At 38.2% G+C, this 26,043-nt stretch overlaps 1 protein-coding gene across 1 annotated transcript in view; it reads left to right on the top strand.

The window, feature by feature from the left end:
- The window catches only part of Zfhx4 (zinc finger homeobox 4), a 193,060-nt gene that overhangs the window by 163,967 nt on the left and 3,050 nt on the right, over positions 1 to 26,043 (top strand). The window contains exons 6-10 of the mRNA XM_042680697.1: positions 8,653 to 8,769; positions 15,437 to 15,570; positions 15,761 to 15,961; positions 16,495 to 16,612; positions 17,128 to 22,527. Of these exons, the coding sequence (XP_042536631.1) occupies positions 8,653 to 8,769; positions 15,437 to 15,570; positions 15,761 to 15,961; positions 16,495 to 16,612; positions 17,128 to 22,527 (5,970 nt within the window). The remainder of the gene's footprint in view (positions 1 to 8,652; positions 8,770 to 15,436; positions 15,571 to 15,760; positions 15,962 to 16,494; positions 16,613 to 17,127; positions 22,528 to 26,043) is intronic.

A 26,043-nucleotide genomic window follows, 5' to 3' on the forward strand; every position in this document is an offset into this window, starting at 1 on the left:
CACTCATGTAATTGGAATAAGACGATATATAGACGAAATGAAAACATAAGGTCAATTAAATCCATAATGGTATATTGAAATACCTTCAAAAATATTTTGCAAGTATACTATCTCTTTAATATGAAGTCAAAATTTCACTCCTTAAAAATTCCAGCTTTGGGCTGGGAAGGTGGCTCGGTGGTGAGTGCTTGCCTTGCATGCATGAGGCCCTGGGTTCGATTCCTCAGCACCCCATAAGCAGGAAAAAAAAGCCGGAAGTGGCACTGTGGCTCAAGTGGTAGAGTGCTAGCCTTGAGCTAAAGGGCTGAGGGAAAGCGCCCAGGCCCAGAGTTCAGGCCCCACAACCAGACCAAAAAAAATTCCAGCTTCAAGCTGAAGTTTACTTTTACCTCTGCGTGCTTCATGAAACTATTTTTGTGATTTTTATATGCTACTTCCTTCTAGGAAAGATCATTATAAAACAAAGTAGAATAAATTCAGAACCAGTTGCCAGTGGCTTACACATGTAACCCTAATTATTCAGGAGGCTGAGGTCTGAGGATTGCAGTTCAAAGCCAGACAGAGCAGGAAAGTCCATGAGAATCTTATCTCCAATAAAACATACAAAAGCCAGAAATGGAGCTGAGACTTAAGTGGTAGAGTGTCAGCCTTGAACAAAAGAAGCTCATGGACAGTGTCCAGGCCATGAGTTCAAGCCCAGGACCAGTACACACAAAATTTACTCTTTCTTTCTCACCTCAAACCAATCAAAAGGTTTTTCTTTAAAATGACTTTTGTATGTCTTATATATAAGTTTATCTGACTTGGGAAATGTAAGAGGCAATACAGAAAGGGTGGGACAAAGAGTGAACAATTGCAGCAGTGATACTCACTAGGCACTACGTTGGAAATGAGCCTTATACTTTGTGGAGGAGGGGACTGGGGGAGGGGGAACTAGGAGAAAACCAGGGAAGAAGGGACACTTCAAAAAGAAATTACTCATTACCTGACTCACATAACTATAACCATTCTGTATATCATCTTTAAAATAACAATAAAATATATTAGTATGAAAAGAAGCCACTCTGCTTCATTACATGTCTTAACTGTTTTTTAAATGAAGGCTGAATTCTACGTAATATCTGAGAGTCTCCAGATTCATATATTCTCATGACTCTGGATGTTTGTCATATACAACAATTCTTTTTTATTTTCTTCATTTTTTCCATTTCTTTCTCATTTTTACTCATTTCAACTTATATTAATAGGCCATAGACCTACTTACACAAAAGCAAAACAAGGAAACACCATTTTCATTCAAATATTACTGTCACATGTACTGCTAGACATGTATATGAGCAAAGCAGATCAGGTGCCCTTTGTTAGACAATATTTTATGACATATAAAAAAATTTCAGTTTACAGTAACTGTGGTAAAGGATGCTAAAATAGAAGTTTTCAATGTATTAACCCCTCACAAACAGCATCAGCACATGTGCAGACATAATATATCAGAAACACGGGAGGAAGGGCTAACAATCTACAGTTTTATAACTTCTGAGATGATAGTGAGTGACTCCTACTCAGACGGAGGACTGCCCTAACATGTGCACAGCAGCCGATGTGCTTGCTACTTTACAAGCAGTAGTAAGGGAAGTTGCCCAAGGAAGTGACATGTGAGCTGATTATGGAATAATAGGAATGAGGGGCCAGTTATAAACAGTCCAGGGAAGGATATCCCCACAGAAGTAGTGGGGGGGGGGGGAAATAGGTTACATTCCAAGAGGAAAAGGAAGGCTAACATGGAGAAACAATAGTGAGTGAGGAGGACAGGATCAAAGCAAGATGGAATAACCAGGTAGGCAAGGGCCTCATCATTTTAGGCATCATAGGAATTGATGTGTTTTTTTCTAAATGAAAGAGTTAACCATGCCAAGCAGAAGAATGACTTGATTTTATTTGGTTTAACCGAATAAATAACATTAAAGCAAAGTAGGTCTTTCCTAGTTAAGGCACCATTTAAATAAAGACAGAAGAAATCAAACATACCAGCAAGGAAATAGTTTAAAAAAATGAGGCAGGGATTAAGTACACATCAAATATTTTGGAAGGAGAAATAGTAGGACATGCTGTTTGGTAAAATGTATGTGTGCGAGGAAGAAAGAGAAGTTATAGATTGTTTTGTGGTCAATGGTGTTACTGTTAACTAAAATGGTGAACACGGGAGGAAAATGACATATGGTGTCATATGTAGAGATCAAAGAAATTAGTCTGACCTATTAAGTTTGACATGTCTTTTAGACATCCAAGTGGAAAGATTTAACTTAAAGCCATGATCTGAAAGAGATCATGTAAGAAATAGGATTCAATCTAGAGAATAGGATTCGATACCAATTTTGGGGACACCCCACTATCTACATGTTGTATAATGGAGGAAGCCCCAGCAAAGGGGAAAGAGGAAACTTTCAGAAAGACACAACGAAACTACAGAAGTCTGATTACAATAAAAATCCAAGACGGAAAATTATCCAAGAAAAAGAAGTAGTAGCATCTGTTGAACAAAGGAAGAAAAACATGCAGTGAATATGAGACATGTGGGATTTCACATCATGGAGGTATAGGTGACTTTCAGAAGAACAATTGTGTAAGTAAAGACAGGAGGCACCTCTCGCTCTTTCTCACTTGTTCTTTTTTTCCTTTACTTCAATAAGCTGAAAAATGACTTAGTGGAGAGAAAATGTTAAAAAAAAAAAAAAAAAGAATCCACACCACCTAAATCAAAACAAACCTCTCTTAAATTTTATTAAAGGGGAGTAAAGGGATAAGATAAAGTCTGAACTCTTCCTCAAATTTTGCTTCTTAAACTTAATTCAGTGTTTCAACTAACTTGTCTTCCCTGTCTACCGTAGTTCATTCAATTTTCCCAAGCCTTTGACCCAACAATAAATAAAATAATAACTATTTTCAGAAAATGTGTATGCATTAGAGTAAATCAGCAACACAAAGATAATTTCCACATACAATGCTATTGTTTCCCATCAACGCACAGGAAAAAAGAAAGAAACTAATCCACATAAATCTTAAATGGAAGTTAATTTAAAAAAACTTCTGGGAGAAGAAAACAGAATACTACTACTGCTACTATTATGAATACAATGACACTTTTCAAAAATCATGTTTACTAGCCTCTTTGCTGACTTTCACAAATTATCTCATAGCAAATTTATAATTGTACATATAAGTATGTTCAAGTTTCAAATGTTGAAACTGATATTCCTCAAGCTGGAGAGGAAAAAGTAGGGTTTATTCACTGAAGAAAAATAGTTGTAGATAAGAAAAGAAAATGTAATAGAATGAACTTTAGGCAAGAAGGCATTGCAAACTATTTGGTATTTCCTCAACAGTGGTTACGAAATGTGACCTGCATCAGAAGCATACTTATCAGTTGGAACTTATAAGAGATGAAAATTTGCACACCTAACTAAATCAGAAAAGGTACAGATGGGGCCCAGTAACCCCTGTTTCAGAATGTCTTCTGAGTGATTCTGATTCTCTAAAGCTTAAGAAATTGTTTTCAAATACTAGTTACGGGACAAGATGAGACTAGGGTGCAGATAAGGATCTGATATCGCAGAGATGTTTTTATTATACACACACATACAAATGAGGTTGAGCCTTTTCTTTTTATGTGATTGAAGCCATCAAAAGATTTAAGTAGATTAGATGGAGAATAAATTTTGAGTGGAGTGGGACTGGACAAGGAAAAGATGGGTAACTCCAAGAGACAATTCTCACAAGCCAAGAGCATTGAATAGAGATGATCAATACATAAAACTGGAGATGTTTTAGTTACCGTCTGCTACTGCTTCTTTATATAATCACTCTGAAGGCTTGAAAAGTGCACAATATATTCTACTTACATAGATGCTAAATAAGTTCATATCATGGAAGATTAGGACAACAGTCACTAGGGGACGGGATAGGGGAAAGATGGAAAAACGGGAACCACAACGCAGGTAGAGAGTAAGTCCTAGTGTTCTAAACATGGGAGAGTGGCTTTATACTTTATAAAAGAATGGGGAAAAAAGTCTATGAGAGTCCCTAACACAAAGAAACTATAAATGTTTATGGACATAGAAATGCTATTTGTTCTGATTTGATCATTATACTTTACATATGCATAAATTACATAATTATACATGCATCAAGTGATCACACCATACCCTATAGGCATGCACAATTATTATCTGTCAATTAAAAATATAGTATGTAATGGTTTCACAGAATATTCAGAAGAAGGGTTCACAACCCTAGTTGTATATTGAAATAAGGAGCACAGTTAGCTGGTACTTACAATTGAGAGATGAACTGGATTTGCTTAGAAATTGTATATTATAACTTGTAAGATAAATTGGTAGTCTCTTTCCAATTACTTTTATTATTTAACTGAAAATATTCCAAGCTAATAACTCAAACACTTTTAGATATAGTTGATACGTGGGTGTATAGTAACTTACAACATTGCCATTTCAGGCATGTTAAAAATTCTGTGGGATGTTAATTGGACCATATTTCTGGGGTGTAAGAAGACAGCATTTTTCCTTCTTTCTATTATTGTGGGTCATTTCAAAACAAAAATGTCATTTGTCTGAAAATTTGGAGTTTTCTTTTTTGGAAACTAATGCATATTTTAAGCTTAATTGCATACACATTGTAAAAGTTAACCTACAAATAGGTGTTCTGTTTTCTGTATCCATGAGTCAAAAGGATCATTAAAAATGCATTTGCAAGCTAGGTGCCAGTGGTTCATGTCTACACTCCTAGCTACTCAAGAGGCTGAGATATGAGCACAGTGGTTGAAGCCAGCCTGGACAAGAAAGCCCATGAGACTTTAATCTCCAATTAACCCTCCTCCACACCCCTATCTCCCCCCAAAACCCAGAAGAGGATCTGTGGCTCAAATAGTAGAGTACTAGTCTTGAGCAAAAAAAGCTCAGGGACAAAGCCCAGGCCCTGATATCACGCCCCAGGACTGGCACAAAAAAGATGCACATAGGAACCTTATACCAGTGGCTCACACCTTCAAAGCCAGGAGGGATGGGTAAGACCCGAGGGACTCTTACCTCCAATTAATCAGCAAAAAGCTAGAAATGGAGATATGACTCAAGTGGTAGCACAAGCCCCAGTAGGAATACACACACACACACACACACACACACACACACACACACACACATGCACGTGCTCTAAATGAAAAATCTTGTAATATTTTTACTATTGCTGCAGGTAATATAGCAGAAAAGACATGCTGATGAAAATGAAAACTACCATAGCATCTTTATTTTATAATTGATGTATTTTTAGATACAATTTATGTACTTATACTTCTCAGTTCTAAGATATTCCTTTAATATATTTAATGGGACCTGCTTTTTTCCTACAAACATTTTACATTTTATGGCATTTTATAACTGAGGAAAAGAAATGTGGTACTTGAAAATTAGAATACAGCCAATCCTTTCCTTAACTTCAAATCCTAACCTCCAGCTTTCCAAGAAAAAGTGGTTTCTGAGCATTAGTATTCTTTACTCAACAGACTATTTATATAATGAATGTCCAAATTATTTCTGAAACTCTCCTTGAGAATGAAAGTGACCTTTTATCTAACTTATATGAAACTTTATGGTGTGTAGAAGTTAGCTTGTGATTATTTTTTGCATGATTAAAAATTTGCAAAGTTCTTATGGCTCCAAAGAGCCTACCTGTAATAAACAGCTTTTGGCTTTAAACCACAAAACAGGTCTGAATTGCTTGAGCATTAGAGCTAATTGCCTGCCTACTTCAAAGGAGAAACCGAAAAAAGAGGAGGAGGGGGCAAGTCACAGAAGCCATGACATTGGAGGCAAATCCACCACTAACTGTTATGAGTTGTGGCTTGGAGGAACCCAGCAAAGTTATGGCCTCAGAACTGCTGTTTGCGATTAAGTTGATGGGGAGAGTCTATCCCACAATCTCTCCCTGCTGGGGACACAGAGTCTTTGTTCACATTCAGATTTCTCAAACTGTTGCCAGGGTCAAGCTGAGGTCAGGCACCACAGTGATGTATAGGAGAACATGTCTGGGAATTTCTCTCACACTTAAAACACATACCAGAAGATGAAGAAGAAGACCTTGCCCAATCTTTCGGATGAGAATGAGATTAGACTGTACCTTTTCTTTTAGGGTCTTCATAATTTTTCTTTTCTTCTCCTGACACATAATGTTTTATTAATGTGAGTTGTGATAGCCCTTACAATTTTATGTCCCTTCCAGATAAGGATGCTCAGTAGCCACTATGACACTTCATTTTCCAGCCCTGGGGGAAAAGGTCCAGTAAATCTACTCTAAGAGATCTTGCTTCCCTTCCCCAGAATGAGTCAAAAAGTAATTGCCATGGGCCTGACACTGGATATTGTCCCACGTGTGTGCACTGGGCAGGGACATATCCTAATCTAGTCATGATCACAGCCTTCCAGACTCCCAAACCTGTGTCAGCCACTATACCCACCAGCTGGGCCCAGGGCTGGGAAGAGAAAGCCTGTGTTTGAACAGTAATTGTCACTGATGGGTGAATGCAGGCTACACTCAGAAGATTTTTTTCTTTCTGCCTTCTTAATGTAAAATTTCCATGTGTGTTTTACCAAACAGGAAACCCATTCCTGAAACCCACAGATGACTGACTACTTAAACAAGGGTCCCCTCTCTGCTTTTGTGCAAAAGGGGAAAAAACTGGAATAAAATGATTTGTATGGTGTCTTAGAGTATGCTCAGTTGAACCAAATTCTCACTTTGAATGTATTGAGATCCTTGTTTTCCCTGTAGCTTTCTGGAGTTTCCTATGGGACCGAGAACTATCTCCTCTGTTGTTTTCCTGATCACAGAGGGCGATGGATGGCTGGCAAGTGAGACTTTAAAGAGATTTTTTTTTTTGTGCTCAGCTGCTATATATGACAGTGGATATTTCATTCTGCTGTCAGAATGTTATTAATAAAACATGGGGTGTGGAGAGGGCCACGATTTCCCCTTTCAATCACTTTAGCATTTGCAATGAAAATTTTATTCAGTGTGTAATTTTCAGTTAATGCTTGACACTTAAAATGTCCATAGCAGCATTTTGTATGGTTATTGAAGGGTTAATTGTATCATGTTCTCTGCATAAAAGCTCTGCTTATCAAAAGCAAATAGAAGAGTGTATGCAAATGGGGTCTCAATGACCTTTTGCCTTTCCAGGGTTAATTTATATGGTCATTAAAGATTTTATGAAATTGAGAAGCCTGGTGCTTCAAATCCCATTTTACCTTCCTCTCCTAATTTATGTAATTCCTACCTGAACTGGGGAATTTGATTTTTATTTGTGTGTGTGTGTGTGTGTGTGTGTGTGTGTGTGTGTGTGTGTGTGTGTGTGTGTGTGCTGCAATGAAAACAGCATGCTGGGCTGTGGGGAGTTGCAAGTCTGGTTATCTGGCATTACTCAGATTGCTAAAAATTCATTAAAATGTGACATCAGCACACTGAGAGACAAATGATCGCAGGATGAAAGAGAACAGTGGGCCTTTCACGGATTAGTGCTGCACAGCCCCAGCATAGAGGCTAACTGCATAAACAGATTAATCCACCAGCAGTGGCATAGCTAAGATTTACAGAATAATTAAATAGGTTTGAGTTACTAGGAGGATTTCCATGTAATCTAGCTGGTGTGAACCCGTGAATGAGGTGTGGGGTGATGCAGTTGTAGAAATATACCTTGTTATGTCCTAGGCTGTGGATAACTTCCCCTAAGTTAAAAAAAATACTTCAGTGTAGCTGAAGTTTTTAAATCTTCCTCTAGCACAAATGTAAAGAACTTGTCTAAGATGTAGGGATCTAAAGGTAGGAGAAACACCTGTCTTTTATTTAACTTCTTGTTATTTATACAATTTCTCAGGAATGTTTTCTAAGAACATGGTTTGTTCTAACACTCACTCAAGTCCACAGAAGAGGGTCCATGTTATAGTTCCAATGATGCAACTCTTTGGAAAAACAATACAAAGAAGCTGGAACATGTTTTTTTTGTTTGTTTTGTTTTCCTTTTAGTGAGGAGTGAGGGTTAGGCTAAAAGGACAGAGTAGACAAATGGTAAGAAAATGGATGGACAAATGCAGTCATAATATTCAACATATATATGTGAAAATGGATTCAAGTAAATTGAAGGGATGAGTGGGCATAGAAGAGATAGGAGAGAATGATGGAAGAGATGACATCAACTAAGATGCATTGTACTTACAAATTGACATGTTGAATAGAAACTCCCTTTTACAACTACTTAAGAATCATAATAACTAAAAACAACAAAAGAAATTACAGAATTGCCTTTGAGCCAATGTTGTCTTCTTTTCCCTCTTAATCTATACTAAAAGTTAATTTATTTCGTCATAATTTCACATAGATACATGTTCTCATAGATGCAGATGAAATTGCTTTCGCTACAAATTTGCCTCAGTAAGGTAGTAGCATGTACTGGTATAAACTTTTGCATAAATGAACACATGTATCTGCAGACCATTTGTAATTAGGTTTTATGTAGACAGACAGTTTATGTGAATGTACATTTGGGGACATTTTCCATTCTACTGACTGGCCTGCTTCTCTTAACAGAAGAACAAAGTGAGGAGACAGAAGGAGCTAGCAAGCCCATGGCAGTGGCTGAGGATGAGGAGAAAGACCCAAATGAAAAAGACAATAGTGAAGGCAAGAACTCCAGTAAAGACTCTGGTAAGATACTAGACTCTATGACCTTTCATTTTCCTGTTGCTATCCTTTCCTTGCAATCATCCTCTCCTTCACTCTCTCCCACAAAAAGCTTATTAAAAGCTTTTATTCATTTTCAACTGTCTGAGCATTCCTACTACTATTCATTCCATGTACATTTTGCATGTGATTTCTATCAGTAGCCTCCCATTGACCTATTTTTAATCATAACCATCTGACAGAATAGATGTGGATAAGTTGAAGAATATTACAGGACGACCAGTGAGATTATTTTTTAATCAAATCAGTTTGTGTGCTTGTAATTTTTTAAGCGCCTTTCATTAATCTTAGCTATACTTGTGATTCCTCTGATGGCATATTAATTTTTCATAAGCACAGGATTAGATATCACTTGAATTTTGTCATTCAATCATATATACCTCTTTCCCAAACTATATAACCCTAAAAAAATGCTATTTTTTCCCTCCTTTTGATTTTCAATTTACACTAAGGAATTTGCCCTTTTTAAGGGCATCTATTTGAGGCATTTCAAACAAAATCCAGCAAAAAAGTTTACAGATGATTCAGCCTAAGAAAGAGGAAATATCATTGAAAAGGGATTAGGTGCTGGGTAATTTTGATCTTCAAGAATAGACAAATCCCAGTAATGAAAGCTACTGTCTTTGAAAACAAACCTTCGTGTCATGACATTTACTTGTGCACAAACAAACCCTAGGCCAGCATCTGGTCTGGATACCTAAGGCTTTTTCTGTGTTTGATTTGGCAAATATATGGCTACATCCATGCTTTGTATGTATGAGATGGAAATCTATGGTCGAAATGAATATTACATTGGCTACTTTTGCTGCACGCTATACCTAGTTTTATTATGTTGGACTCATTGGAGCAGAAGAAATGCTGAAACGGGTTCAAGCCTATTAGTTTCAGGTAGTCATTTATCTTTTCCTTGCATTCCAGTGACAGCCACACGTAAAGAAGCTTGTATTCACTATGAAGATATTGGGTTGTGCAAAATATATTAGTTTGCTCCATACAAGTTTATTTGAATTATCCCCTATTTGTAATTCAGTCTTGGCATATCTGAGTTTTTAATTTCCTTCAAAATTTATCTAAGGAGGTTCCATGCTCTTTTCCCACACTGTTCAAGCTAAATTTCATATAGGAATCCAGTGAGAAAAGCACCATTGTATTTGCTTCTAGGTTATAGTGTCTAACATATGATTCTAATTTGACTTAAACAAAGAGGGTCTAAGTTTAGTTTGGAGCCTAAAGCTAAATCTCCAAATGATGCTGTAGCAGTGTATTAGTAGGCTTGTTTCTGGGATGATAGACTTGGAATTTGAAGTACCTAGTGATCAATTATTGTCAAAGATAGTGCAATACCATCCAAACCTCATTTAAATAGGGCTGCAAATAGCAAGGTATTCAGCCTATGCACTCTATGATGGACCTCATCAAGACTAAGATGTTGATTAGTTCAAGTTGGGTAGGATTTGGCCTGACATCAGATATATATTTCACAACATACTACAACATTTTCCTCTTCTTCTTCAGAAGAATGTGTAAAACACATCACAGTGGCATCCATAAGAACCCTTATAATACTTAGATACAAATCATTATGCTTGGTGATAGCTAATAGTGTCTTGTAAAGTATGGAATCTGGGATCTTTTGAAGAGCAATCTTTTCTTACCAGTGAAGATGGAGTCTTGCTTGAAACATATCCCAGATGCAGGGGCTCTGGCTCCACCAGTGCAGTTTAGCGCTCTGAATAAGTAATGGGTTCAATAGCTCCCTAATGACCTGATGAGTTATTGTCCTTCCTTCGTGCCTAATTGTACCATACTGACAGGACTTATGTCTATGAGAGGAAAGACCATTGTGTAATGGTGGTTATTTAAATCAAATTTCATCCCCATAAAATGCCTCCCCAGGTATAGGGTAAAAATGAGCTCTAATCAAGGACTGTCTAAAAGCCAGTGCTGAGATGTAACTATTTAGCCTTGAAAACTCTCAGCCTTTCAAACAGTTCTGGTTATTGAAAATGGACATGAACTTTTAACAAAGTTTTCTCCTAAAGTCTGCCTTGATAGAGTAAAAATTATTACATGGGTTTTTCCCTTGTAAAAATGTCTATTTTTTAAATAACCACATACCACACACATACACCTACACAAGATATATATATATTCTTATATAAGTTCTAGTTGTCACGGGTGTTTTCCAACATATAAAGCAAGCATGACAATATATATATTTTTTTCTTATTTCAGATATAATTGTCAAAATATTTGCAAACTTACAAAGTAATCACTAATGTAATCACTATCTCCATGGTGGATGAGAAGACAGTTTGATCTCACTTTTTTTTAGACATGAAGGAATCAGCACAGTGTTAGGAAGAGCACAGAATCTCTGTCTACTGTTGTGCTGCACTGCTGATACTAGTTTGTAGGACCAGAGCATTCAAAATGAGACTTAGCAATATGCAAGTTATATTTGTTGAATATTCATTCATAATAAAAAAAAGCCTTCTAATGCTTCATTTATATTGTCATTTAAATCTAGTGCCACTTTAGATTAATTATAATCCAAATTATAGCTCAGTGCAGTGCAAGAATTAATATAGTTTATCCAGATTAATACATTTGCATTGAAAATGTAATATGTCTCTGCTGTGGCTAAGGGGACCACTTTTTTAATAAGGGAGTAAACATGAGGAAAGATGGAAATTAACCTTCATTATTGCAATTAAAATTATCTTTTCATTCTAGTCTCGTTAGAAAGAATACTGTACTGGTAATTATAATTTAGAAGTATTTAGAATTAAATAACCTGTTATATTCAAGCTTTATAGTATTCAAATTTTATCAATTATATTGATTCATAGATAATAACTCAGTATTTTGTTTTATTGTGTTTTAAAGGTTTGCTTTAACATGTGTGTTATTGGATTTTCCTCACTTGTTATGAGTATAAACCATTTTACAACCTTCTGTATTTTACGGATTGAGAGTTATTAAGTAGGCGGCATCTGAAATGCAATGAATTCTGTCATTTTTATATTAGCAATCTCATGCAAGTTAAATAATCCTATAGCTGAGGGATAATCATTGGCTTATCTATTTGGCAGTACTTATTTGTAATTAGACTTTATTTTGCAGTTAAAATTCATTAAAATTGTATTGTTCTTTGATAATATGGTGGTGTCCTTAATGATACAAAATAAATTAGGATCCTATTTCCTTTTTTTTTTTTTGACTTAGGGTAACAGACCTCATTTCAGATGAAGTTGCAGATAGAAAATATGAATAATCACAATACTTAATCAAAACCTTCCTAAAATTGGTTGACCTTTCTTTAAGTAGGAACATTTCCAAGATTATAAAATCCAGTCAAAGGAGTTGGATTCCTATAATTTAGTAGGGTTATAATGATATTAAACTTGAGACAGCACCCCTTTTGTATAAGAGAGATGCAAACATAAAATAAAACTGCAGTGTCTTTAAAAATAATGTTGGTGACCCCTCATCTGCAGGTGTCTATGTTTGTCACACAATTCTACATCTCAGTATTCTTTTATTCAGTGGTTCACTTTTCCCTGGTGCCTAATCCTAATTTGTAACTTTGTAACTTCTCGATTTAAAATGAAAGGGTCTTTGGGAATCTCCCCATTTATGTGACTATCATTGTTTAACTAACTAAGTCAGTTAGTAAAAAACATTGAACCTGACACATTAGGTCAGTGTTTATACTATAGTCAAAAGCTATTGCAATGTAGTGGCTGTAAAACTTTATACTTACTTTCTTTGTTCAATATCAAAATCACTACTACATTTTGATGAAAAATGATATGCATTAAAAATAAGTCAACATATATTATTAACATGCATGAAACAACAAACACACACTAGTGTATAGGCTTAGGAACACATTTTAAATGTTGAATCCAGTGTTGTTTTTTATCCTTTATAGTATTAGAAGATACACATTATTATGGGTTTTTTTCTCTTTGTATGACCATACTGTGGTTTGAACTTAGAGGACCTCATAATTGTTCTGCTTACTTGTCTGGCTGGAGCTCTACCACTTGTGCCACATTATTAGTCTGGATTTTTGTTATTTCTTTGAAGGCCAAGTCTCATGGGCTTTTCTACAGGCTGACCTCAAACCATGATTCTCCCAACCTCAACCTTCTGAGTAGCTAAGAATACAGGCATAAGCTACCTGGGCTAGCAAATCATATGTGTTTACAGAAAGAGGATCATGGGTTAACATTTACTAGTTGCAAGTTTCTGGAAAGCTTATTTTATTTTGAAGACCCCAAAGCACCTTCAAATAACACATCATTAAAATTATTTTTCAACTTGTATGTGACAATCTTTGATGGAATAGACAACTGAATCAACTTATTTGGTGTCTTCCAGTTGTACCATGAACATAAATGTGGTAAGAGAATAGAACATGGTATTAATCTCTTTAGGGGACATATTACTACTCATTAATGAGAAATTTTTTGAAAAACTATTTATCTGTCTGTCTGTCTGTCTGTCTGTCTATCTATCTATCTATCTATCTATCTATCTATCTATCTATCCTATTTAGTGCTGATCCTGAATTCAGGGCATGGGCACTGTCTCTGAGTTATTTTGCTCAAGGCTAGAGCTCTACCACTTAAGCCACCATTCCACTTTCAGCTTTTTGGGGGGTTAATTGGAGTCTGTGAGAATTGACTTTCCTGTCTGGGCTGGCTTTGAATTGAGATCCTCAGATCTCAGCAACTTGAGTCACTAGGATTACAGGTGTAAGTCACGGGAACCCAGCAATGAGAGCTTTCCAAGAAAAATATAACAAAGAAGGCAACTGATGGACTGATTCAATAAAAATAATTTCGTACAACTTGACCTCACATGTTACATAGTAAAATTTATTTGCAAATATTGAATATTAAATTGCTTACCTAAATGTTTTTGAGATTTTTTTAAAGCTGTAATATAAAGTACATATTGTAATTTTGACAAAGTAAAATGAATTTTAATTTTGAGTTTATTTTTGAGATAGGCATTCCTGCTTTGAGCACATTTTCGGAAAACAAATACTTGGATATTTTTTAATTAGTATAATTAGACTTGCAAGTTTATTTCAAATTTAAATTTATTAAATACAATTGTAATTTATTTTTTTGGTTACTTGTAAATTTTACATTTTAGGGCATATGGGAAGACAATATGTATAAATTCTAACAAAATCTAGTGAGAAATTAATATTGTGGTAATCTGTTTAGCATTATGTTTTAATTCTGTATCCTCTAGGAAAATAAAATCATTGCTATTATGTCATTTCATTTTAAAAATTTACTTTCATTAGGATCACTTTCTTTAAAATTTCTGTCTGAATTTAAAATTACTGAGCTCATTTCTATGAAATAAAATATTCACCCCTATCCAGGGCAGGAATAAAATAGATTTCTTCTTGTTCATTTTCATTTTGTTTCCATAACATCCTTGACCTTATTTTTAAATTAAAACTGGGTTATTTTGCAATAAGGTACAATTTGTTCATTTATACGAACCGTATGTGAGTTGAGAAAAAAAATCAAGATAAATCTTCATGCGCAGCATACAATCAGATTATGCCTGGACTATATATTTACACAGGGCCTGATAGCAATCAATGGTTTAGCTTCATTGCATTTCAAGATGTATTTGCACCCAGTTGTCCAGCGATAGTGTCCTCACCCTGGAAATAATTTAGTTGCAAATTGACTGGAAGATGGTGAAAATTGAAAGTTAAAATTAGAAATACTCATAATAAACAGCAGAAAAAAGGTCGGATGATGCCGTGCGATGATGAGATTGGAATGGCTGGTAAATGAGGTTTTGTGTTTGTCGTGAGATGTGTGTGACATGCCTACCCAATATTGCTGTAATATTCAGCCTTGCAGAGGAGATTATTGTGCAAATGGATCCTGGAAAGAATTCTCTGGGAAATTAAAATTGTTCTGTTTTCTTTGATGTGTATGAGGGTCCTACACATTACGTTGCTCATTTAGGGCAAATTTTAAATCATCTTTAGTATCAAATATTTGGATTAACCTCATAAAGCAATTGTCTTCCTGAGATTTGTACTATATTGTTACATGTCTAAACAACCACAACCAAGAGTATCTCACTAATCACAGCAGCAAAAATGGTTAATTTTAAAATCCTTTTGTTTTGTATATCTATCCATGGCTTAAACTATTATTTGGGCTACCGTTTTATAAGTAGTCATCTCTCCGTAGAATTCTAAATCTCAGCATTCAAGAATTTAGAAGAGGTCATTAGACTTGAAGCAAATAATGAATTTCTAAGTTAGTATTTGTGAATGGGAGTAGATTTGCTTTAATGTGATAAAGGCATTCAAGGCACTAGAGAGCACATGTTATTGATGAACCTTTCAAGGCCACCTAAGGTTATCTAAACACCAGACAGGAGTACATTTTAAAATATATTTATAAAGTCTACCCAGTGAACACAAAGAAGTATGCTTTTACAGTTTAAGTTTAGCTTGTCGGCTTACTTTCAATGAGTGTGGATTTTTTTAGTTACAGTTATTTGAAGTGCCTAATATTTTTTATTGTGACATTGTGTTTATTAATTGACTTGTCCTTTTTGGGGGGGGAATCAGGAATAATCACACCAGAGAAGGAGCTAAAGGTCAGTGTGGCAGGGGGCACTCAGCCTCTTTTGCTGGCAAAAGAAGAGGATGTTGCAACTAAAAGGTCAAAACCTACAGAGGACAACAAATTCTGTCATGAACAGGTAAAGATGTTATTGTCCCTTTGCTTTTTATTTATTTGCTTCTGATAACCTCTCAGTTCAAAAGGTTCTGTATTTTTAAAATACATTTCGATAATTAGTAATGTGATTAACATCTGGTATCACATCTAACATTCTGAAGCTATGAGAGGCCATTACCTACTGGTGACCATGTTTATTTAATCTTTTCCAGTTCTATCAGTGTCCTTACTGTAACTACAACAGTAGGGATCAGAGTCGGATCCAGATGCATGTCCTATCTCAGCACTCAGTGCAGCCAGTCATCTGCTGTCCTCTCTGCCAGGATGTCCTCAGCAACAAAATGCACCTCCAGTTGCATCTGACACATCTGCACAGTGTGTCTCCAGACTGTGTGGAAAAGCTGCTTATGACAGTAAGCATGGTACATGTGGATGCATGTGTGACACAATGTGTATAAAGTTAACAATAACAGATTTGCAATTGTGGGTCAATAGAAGTTTATTTCTACTTCAAGTTCTATTTTTTTTAATTGGCTTTGGCATAGAAGTCACATTCTGGACACATTTGTCATCTCTTGCTTTTAGGAAAATTATGATTTAAAAATTATGAGATAGGGCTGGGAATGTGGCTCAGTGATAGAGCGCTTGCCTTGCATAAAGCATAGTTTTATAGAAAGACATTTTCAATCTCTTTTATATCTATGATGTTAGTAAAATGACTTACTTAAGCATCTTGAGTGTCTAAGTTCTTTGGTTGTTAACACAGAAAATGGACCTACAAAAGGTTTGAAGCGTTAATTTTAAAACACAGCAGTATAATAATATTGACAGTTTGGTTGTGGCTGCTTTGGCTTGAGAAATGTAAATCCTACTGCCCACTTCAAGTTGTAACAGAGTTTATGATTGGTGGAGCACTATTAACGTGGACCTCCTTTGGTTGTCAAAGGTGCCGGTCCCTGATGTGATGATGCCAAACAGCATGCTCCTGCCCGCGGCTGCCTCTGAGAAGTCGGAGCGGGACACCCCTGCAGCCATGACAGCTGAGGCGTCTGGGAAATATTCAGGTATGCCAGCGTATCCTGATCCACAGAGAAAGCCCTTACAAACTGCCTGGGTGGCATTGTTCCCAGGTTATTACTTTCAAACAGTTGGCTTTTTTTGTTGTTGTTATTTGTTTTTCCCCATGAAGGAAAAACATATGGCATTTTCCAGGGAGTATTTAGCCTCTGGTCTCTGTCTGTCCATGGAGGACAACCTAAAGATTAGATGGACAAGAATATTCTATGTGTTTTATATATGAATACCAAGATTATAACCCTTGGTATCTTGTTGACTGCGACATATTTATTTAATTTTGGCTTATTTTCTTCTGCATACTTAAAACCTTCAAGATGATTTCTGGTTTTACATCCTTAGCACACAGCCCAGGGCTTGTGACTCTCTCAAATAAGCTTTTTGTTTTTGTCTTCTTTTTTTTTTAAGTAGAAATCTTTGCGGGCTCCCATTAACAATATTTAATGACATTTAAGCAGTGAGTTTTCTTACTTTCTGAAGTGATGTTTCTGCATTCTTCTAACAGGAGAAAGCCCCATGGATGACAAAAGTATGGCAGGTCTTGAAGATTCCAAGGCTAGTGTGGAAATAAAAAGCGAGGAGCAAAAACCAGCTAAAGAACCCACCGAATTATCAGAATGGAACAAAACTAGCAGCAAGGAGGTGAAAATCCCCGACACACTGCAAGATCAACTCACCGAACAGCCCAAAAGACAACCGCTCTCAGTTTCCGACCGCCATGTTTATAAGTATCGCTGCAACCATTGTAGCTTGGCTTTTAAAACTATGCAGAAGCTTCAGATACATTCCCAGTATCATGCGATTCGGGCCGCCACGATGTGTAATCTGTGCCAGCGCAGCTTCCGTACATTCCAGGCTTTAAAAAAACACTTGGAAGCGGGCCATCCTGAACTGAGTGAGGCTGAACTTCAACAGCTGTATGCCTCCTTGCCCGTGAATGGTGAACTCTGGGCAGAGAATGAAGCCATGGTTCAGGATGACCATGGCCTAGAGCAGGATATGGAGAGAGAGTATGAGGTGGACCATGAGGGGAAGGCAAGTCCTGTAGGAAGTGACAGTAGCTCTATTCCAGATGAGTTGGGCTCTGAACCAAAGCGGACCCTACCTTTTAGAAAAGGGCCCAATTTTACCATGGAAAAATTCCTGGATCCATCTCGTCCCTATAAATGTACAGTGTGTAAAGAGTCATTCACCCAAAAGAACATTCTCTTGGTTCATTATAATTCAGTGTCTCATCTGCATAAGTTGAAAAAGGTTTTGCAGGAAGCCTCCAGTCCTGTCCCACAGGAAACCAACAGCAACACAGACAACAAACCCTACAAGTGCAACATCTGCAATGTTGCCTACAGCCAAAGCTCAACCTTGGAGATCCACATGAGGTCTGTGCTCCACCAGACGAAGGCCAGAGCTGCAAAGCTGGAGCCAAGTGGGCCCGTAGCAGCTGGTGGGCACAACCTCACAGCCAATGTGACTAGTCCTGGCCAGGGGATGTTAGATTCCATGGGTTTAACCACAGGCAACAGCAAAGATACCCACTTAGATGCCAAAGAATTAAACAAAAAGCAAACTCCTGAGTTGATCTCTGCTCAACCTCCCCATCACCCACCGCAGTCACCAGCACAAATCCAGATGCAACTACAACATGAGCTACAGCAGCAAGCTGCGTTCTTTCAGCCACAGTTTCTAAACCCAGCCTTCTTGCCTCATTTTCCAATGACCCCAGAAGCACTCCTGCAGTTTCAGCAACCTCAGTTTCTCTTTCCCTTCTACATACCTGGGACAGAGTTTAGCTTGGGGCCAGATCTGGGCTTACCTGGCTCTGCCACCTTTGGTATGCCAGGCATGACCGGAATGGCTGGCTCCTTGCTTGAAGATCTGAAGCAGCAGATTCAAACTCAACATCATGTTGGACAAACCCAGTTGCAAATTCTACAGCAACAAGCACAACAGTATCAAGCCACTCAGCCCCAGCTACAGCCTCAAAAACAGCAGCAGCAGCAGCAGCAACAACAACAACAACAAACAAGCAAATTATTGAAACAAGAGCAAAGTAACCTAGCCAGTAATGACTGCCAGGTAATGAAAGACATGCCATCTTATAAGGAGGCAGAAGAGGTTGCTGAAAAGCAAGAAAAACCAAAGCAAGAATTGACAAATGAAGGCGAAGGCCTCAAAGAAGGCAAAGACACAAAGAAGCAGAAGTCTTCGGAACCATCCCTCCCTCCACCCCGTATAGCTTCAGGGGCCAGGGGAAATGCAGCCAAAGCATTACTGGAAAACTTTGGTTTTGAACTGGTCATTCAGTATAATGAAAATAGGCAAAAGGTGCAGAAGAAGGGCAAGAGTGGAGAGGGTGAAAACACGGACAAACTGGAATGCGGAACGTGTGGTAAATTGTTTTCCAACGTTCTTATTTTGAAGAGTCATCAAGAACACGTACACGGACAATTTTTCCCATATGGAGCGCTAGAAAAATTTGCTCGTCAATACAGAGAGGCCTATGACAAGCTTTATCCAATTTCTCCATCCTCCCCGGAAACACCACCTCCACCACCTCCTCCTCCTCCCCTCCCACCAGCGCCCCCACAGCCCGCTTCCATGGGTCCTGTTAAAATCCCTAACACAGTTTCAACTCCTCTGCAAGCTCCACCACCAACTCCTCCACCACCTCCACCTCCTCCTCCGCCCCCACCTCCTCCTCCACCACCTCCGCCTTCAGCTCCCCCCCAGGTCCAGCTGCCTGTGTCTCTTGACCTTCCTCTCTTCCCTTCCATCATGATGCAGCCTGTGCAGCACCCTGCACTTCCACCTCAGCTCGCCCTGCAGCTGCCACAGATGGATGCGCTCTCCGCTGATCTCACCCAGCTCTGCCAGCAGCAGCTGGGGTTAGACCCCAACTTCCTCAGGCATTCTCAGTTCAAACGGCCACGGACAAGAATTACAGATGATCAGCTAAAAATCCTGAGAGCTTATTTTGACATCAATAATTCTCCCAGTGAAGAGCAGATCCAAGAAATGGCAGAGAAATCTGGCCTCTCTCAAAAAGTTATCAAACACTGGTTTCGAAATACACTTTTTAAGGAAAGACAGAGAAATAAGGATTCACCGTACAACTTCAGCAACCCTCCTATAACTGTTTTAGAAGACATCAGAATTGACCCACAACCCGCCTCTTTAGAACATTACAAATCAGATGCATCATTCAGTAAAAGGTCTTCTAGAACGAGGTTTACTGACTACCAGCTTAGGGTTCTACAAGACTTTTTTGACACAAATGCCTACCCAAAAGATGATGAAATAGAACAACTCTCTACTGTTCTCAACCTGCCCACTCGGGTTATTGTTGTATGGTTCCAGAATGCTCGTCAGAAAGCACGGAAGAGCTATGAAAATCAAGCAGAAGCTAAAGATAACGAAAAGAGAGAACTCACAAATGAACGGTATATTCGAACAAGCAATATGCAGTACCAATGTAAAAAGTGCAATGTGGTGTTCCCCAGGATCTTTGACTTGATTACACATCAAAAAAAGCAGTGCTATAAGGATGAAGATGATGAAGCCCAAGATGAAAGCCAAACAGAAGACTCCATGGATGCCACGGATCAAGTGGTGTACAAGCATTGCACTGTTTCTGGACAAACAGACATAGCCAAAAACACCGCTGCCCCTGCAGCAAGTTCTGGCTCTGGGACAAGCACGCCTCTGATTCCATCACCCAAACCAGAACCTGAGAAGACGTCTCCAAAACCTGATTATCCCATAGAAAAGCCAAAGCAGAGTGACCCCTCTCCCCCTCCTCAAGGCACCAAACCAGCCTTGCAGTCAACATCGACTTCCTCAGACCCACCACAAACGTCCACAGCCCAGTCCCAGCCACAGCCACTGAAACAGCCCCAACTTATTGGAAGACCTCCCTCCACTTCTCAAACTCCTGTCCCTTCCAGTCCCTTGCAAATTACCATGACTTCTCTCCAGAACAGTCTACCTCCACAGTTACTCCAGTACCAATGTGACCAGTGTACGGTTGCCTTCCCAACTCTGGAACTTTGGCAGGAGCACCAGCACATGCATTTCCTTGCTGCCCAAAACCAATTCCTTCACTCTCCATTCTTGGAAAGGCCCATGGATATGCCATACATGATATTCGACCCCAACAATCCTCTGATGACCGGACAGCTGCTGAGCAGCTCTCTCACACAAATGCCGCCGCAGACCGCTTCCTCCCACACCGGGGCTCCCGCCACCGTGGCTGCATCCCTCAAAAGGAAACTGGATGAGAAAGAAGACAACAATTGCAGTGAGAAAGAGGGAGGGAATAGTGGTGAAGATCAACACCGAGATAAACGCTTGAGAACAACCATTACCCCAGAACAACTGGAAATACTCTACGAGAAATACTTACTGGATTCTAATCCTACCAGAAAAATGCTCGACCATATTGCACGGGAAGTCGGGCTGAAGAAAAGAGTTGTGCAAGTGTGGTTCCAGAACACACGAGCTCGGGAAAGGAAAGGACAATTCCGAGCGGTGGGTCCCGCACAGTCTCATAAGCGATGTCCCTTCTGCAGAGCCCTCTTTAAAGCCAAGTCGGCTTTGGAAAGCCACATTCGCTCTAGGCACTGGAATGAAGGCAAGCAGGCAGGCTACAGTTTGCCACCCAGCCCTTTAATAGCCACAGAGGATGGGGGAGAGAGTCCACAGAAATACATCTATTTTGATTATCCGTCTTTGCCATTAACTAAAATTGATCTCTCAAGTGAGAATGAACTGGCTTCCACCGTGTCAACGCCTGTGAGTAAAACAGCAGAGCTATCACCGAAGAATCTCTTAAGCCCTTCTTCTTTTAAAGCAGAATGTCCTGAGGATGTAGAGAACTTGAACGCCCCTCCCGCTGAGGCTGGGTATGATCAAAATAAAACTGACTTTGATGAGACTTCGTCCATTAATACAGCCATTAGTGATGCCACCACTGGTGATGAAGGAAATGCAGAGATGGAAAGCACCACCGGAAGTTCCGGAGAGGTGAAACCAGCTCTGTCTCCTAAAGACCCCAAAGGTCTTGACGCTTTGCCAAAACCAGCAACCACACCCACCCCAGAGGTCTGCGATGACAAGTTTCTCTTTTCTCTCACGAGTCCATCCATCCCTTTCAATGATAAAGATGGTGACCACGACCAAAGCTTCTATATCACAGATGACCCAGATGACAATGCCGACCGCAGCGAAACATCGAGCATAGCCGATCCCAGCTCACCCAACCCATTTGGATCTGGCAACCCTTTTAAATCCAAAAGTAACGATCGGCCCGGCCACAAGCGGTTCCGGACCCAGATGAGCAACCTTCAACTTAAGGTTCTCAAAGCTTGTTTTAGTGACTACAGAACTCCAACCATGCAAGAATGTGAAATGCTGGGGAATGAGATTGGTCTGCCCAAACGTGTGGTTCAGGTGTGGTTTCAAAACGCCAGGGCCAAGGAAAAGAAGTTTAAAATTAACATAGGGAAGCCTTTCATGATCAATCAAAGTGGAACGGAAGGCACCAAACCGGAGTGCACCCTCTGTGGGGTGAAGTATTCTGCCCGCTTGTCCATCAGAGATCATATTTTCTCCAAACAGCACATTTCAAAAGTGAGGGAGACAGTGGGCAGTCAACTGGATCGGGAGAAAGATTATCTAGCTCCAACCACTGTTCGGCAGCTGATGGCCCAGCAAGAACTTGATCGTATAAAGAAAGCTTCGGACGTGCTTGGATTAACAGTACAGCAGCCAGGCATAATGGACAGCAGTTCCCTCCATGGCATTAGCCTGCCGGCATCTTATCCAGGACTCCCAGGCCTTCCGCCAGTGCTTCTCCCTGGAATGAACGGTCCATCCTCCTTGCCTGGATTTCCACAGAATTCAAACAGTAAGTCACCAAAATGAAAATCTTCCTAGTTAATTTGGCATCATTAGACACCCAACACATGTAACCAAGATGACTATGCATTTTGATTTCTTTTTAACCACTGAAACAAATAATTCTTTTGACATATATATGAATACATACATATGTATATATATGTATATATATGTATATATATAAAGCTTGTCTATAGCTAATAATCAGGAATAGTCTACCCAAATATATGCAGAAAATCAAGATTAGATAGCAGAACAGATTCTCACAAATGGATTGATTTATTACATCTTGGCATCCTAGAAATATTATTTTTACATTCTACTCTAACACTGGTTTCAAATGCCTTTCAACACAAATGTGTAGCACAATATTTGGTATGAATATAGAGAAAGTAAAATATTGGAACAGTGAACTTGCTGATGTTTTAAAGTATGTTCTTTCCAAGGGCCAAGATATTTAATTTTGATTTTGTTTCTTGACTGTTTGTTCCCTGCTTCTACCCTATAAATTCCAAAAGTTAAGGGTTCTATAGTTACAGATATCTACCCACAGTGCACCTAGCAGGTAGTAAAGCTTGTGTTTCATCTTTAATGACTAAATATATGATTTCTGTGATAATGTGGAACAGTATTATTGTTATACAATTTTGATTTTCTAAGCTTCTTGATTTTCTTGCTACTTGTTATTTAAATAAACTCAGAAGCTCAGAGCGCATTATTACTCCATGCCCTGCTGCTGCTTCTCCTGGCTAAGGTTTATAATTAAGGCATAATAAAATTATACAGAAAGATACAACTTATGCAGTTAAGATACATAACTATATATGTATATTATATACATATACATACATATATAACTATATATATATATATAACTATATATATATATATATATATATATATATATATATAAACAACGTAGTTATCTTGTAATTTCCTCTTCTCTCTCTTTGTGAATTTGTTGTTTTGATGATACTAGAATTTGAACTTTGGGCCTCACACCTATGCTCTACTATTTGAACTATGCTCCATCCCTTTTTGCTTCCAAGTTTTTTTTTCTTTTATTTTTGTTTTGATAAGGTATTTTTGTTTTGTTTAGTTTCTTTTTCATGGACCAGAGTGGACCATGATCCTACTATTTACACCTCCCTGTTATATGGGGTTGGAGGTTCATAATAACCTGACTCATTGGTTGAGATGAGATCTCAATAACTTTGACAGAATTGGCTTCAAACCACCCTCATTCCATTCTCTGTCTCCCAAGTATCTGGGATTACAGGAACATGCCTGGGCTATAATTTCTTTAAGTAAGATTTTTTTATCAGTGATTTTTGTTTCTTTTTAAAAGAAGAAATTTGGCTTTCTAAAGAGCGCTATCTAGCATTTAGCTATCTAACACTAATCATGTTTACCTACAAAAGTTACTAAAAACCGAGGAAAACTTTTTTTCATTTGTTTGCAATTGCATTTTGACATACATTTCAAAGCTTTCAACTTCATCCTCCTTTGACAAGAGGCAACAGTGGCCATTGTGATCTTAAGAACTTACCCCTTTTGTAACTTAAAGCTTGGGAGGCAGAAAAACAATAATACCAAGTTCCTCTGCCTTTGCCCACCCACTTTTCTGTTCTAAATGGTTTGTGGGCTTTTGAGAAAAGTGGAATGATGTCTCACCTAAGAAAGAACTTGACCATGGACATCTGCCATAGCCTTTCTTTTAGTTGCAACACCAACTCCCTTTTCATCCGAAAGTAGTTTTGGATAAATTGTCTGATAACTGACAGACCTAATTATTATAACTATAATTATGTATTTTATGTTATAGTGTAGTTAAATTAAAGGAAGCACTTTAAAAATAATAAAACAATAGAGGATTTTTTTTCATCTAACGTTAGTCTAATCACTTTATAGTCCCACTTTGTATAGCACTGATTATTAATCAATAAAAAAACCTGAATTATGTGAAAGAACTCTGTGATCTATTTTGTAAAAAGAGGGCTTTAAAAATACTTTACATAGGCAGAAACAATAGAAATATCTATGCCTTTGTTCTATAAATTACTATTGATTGATAATGATTGTTTTATCATCCCTGTCAGTGATGGTCACAGTATCTTGTTATTCTCTTGGCTGGGACAGAGGCATATCCTGGGACAATGGGTCCTTATGCCAGTTGCTCTTATTTGTTACTCTAATATGGACACTTTGATGGCCTTTATGAAAGAAAAAGAGAGTAAAGGTATTTATGAAATATTTGAATAAATGTTTCCTTCACTCTACTTACAGTTAATATAATTTATATCTTTCCCTGAAATATAGATCTTCTTTGCAATTATCAGCATTACTGAGCTGTTGGAGGTAGGCCTTCATGACTAGGAGAATCTTGAAACACACCAAGTCACAAGGAATTCAACAGTTCATCTGTTGCTTTATTAAATCAGAGACCAAACTAACCAAGAAGTTGTACAGAGAAAAGCACCACTGGACACCAGTGGCTCGTACCTGTAATCCTCACTACTCAGGAGTGAGATCTGAGGATTGCAGTTCAGAGCTAGCCTGGACAGGAACGTCCATGACACACTTAGCTCTAATTAACAACCAAAGAGCCAGAGCTGTGGCTCAAATGGTAAAATACTACCCTTGAGTACAAATGCTCAGGGACAGTGCCCAGGCCCTGAGTTCAAGCCCTGGGACCAGCACCAAAGAGAAAGAGACAGAGACAGAGAACACTTCTACCTATTTGTGTGGGATTTAAAACATTATCATGGTGTAGTGATCAGTGGGGCTCCATCTAAGAGGATGAATGCCCACATTCCTGGCTGTCATATTTTGAACCAGTTCATGGAGTAGAACGGGTTCTCTACCATTCTATTATCATCTTCCTAATGTATTTTTTTATCAAGTAAATTTCTTCATTTTATGGAAGAAATAGGAAATATGGAGGAAATATCAAAAAAGGAAGTTATTTTCTAAGTAAAATATGTATTTCCTGCAAGCCCTGGGCTCTTGTTATAATTTGATATCTATATGACCGTACCTGGAGAATATGACGTTTCATCTTAGGTCTATTACATAGGGTTTAGTTATGGAGAATGCTTCATTTTCAAGATACTTCATCCCTTTGAAGGTGAGTTTCAAGGTTTTGATCTGCAAGAAATAGTAAAATGTGCCTTAGTGATTATGAGATGTACTATAAATCAATTTTGTCCAAAGTCAACACTCCCAAATTAACTTCATTCCTTTATATACTTATTTAGGGAAGGTGGAATTGCTGTTCTTACATCTGAGTAATCGTACAGAGTCTTCCCAGGGCTGAGCAGGGCCTTGCAAGTACACCACATGGCCGGCATACACACCTCAGAAAGAGTGGCCTGGGCCTTTCACTTCTTAACACTGTTGCTCTTTTAATACAATGAATTAAGTTTTCTGCTTTAGGTATTTTCACATCTTTCTTTTTTGCAGCCATAATTATCTACAAAACAAGAAAATGAGAATAGCCCTGATATATACTTGGGCAAATTAA

The sequence above is a fragment of the Dipodomys spectabilis genome, unplaced genomic scaffold, assembly GCF_019054845.1.
Source record: "Dipodomys spectabilis isolate Male_0828 unplaced genomic scaffold, ASM1905484v1 ptg000063l, whole genome shotgun sequence".
In the NCBI taxonomy this organism is placed as follows: domain Eukaryota; kingdom Metazoa; phylum Chordata; class Mammalia; order Rodentia; family Heteromyidae; genus Dipodomys; species Dipodomys spectabilis.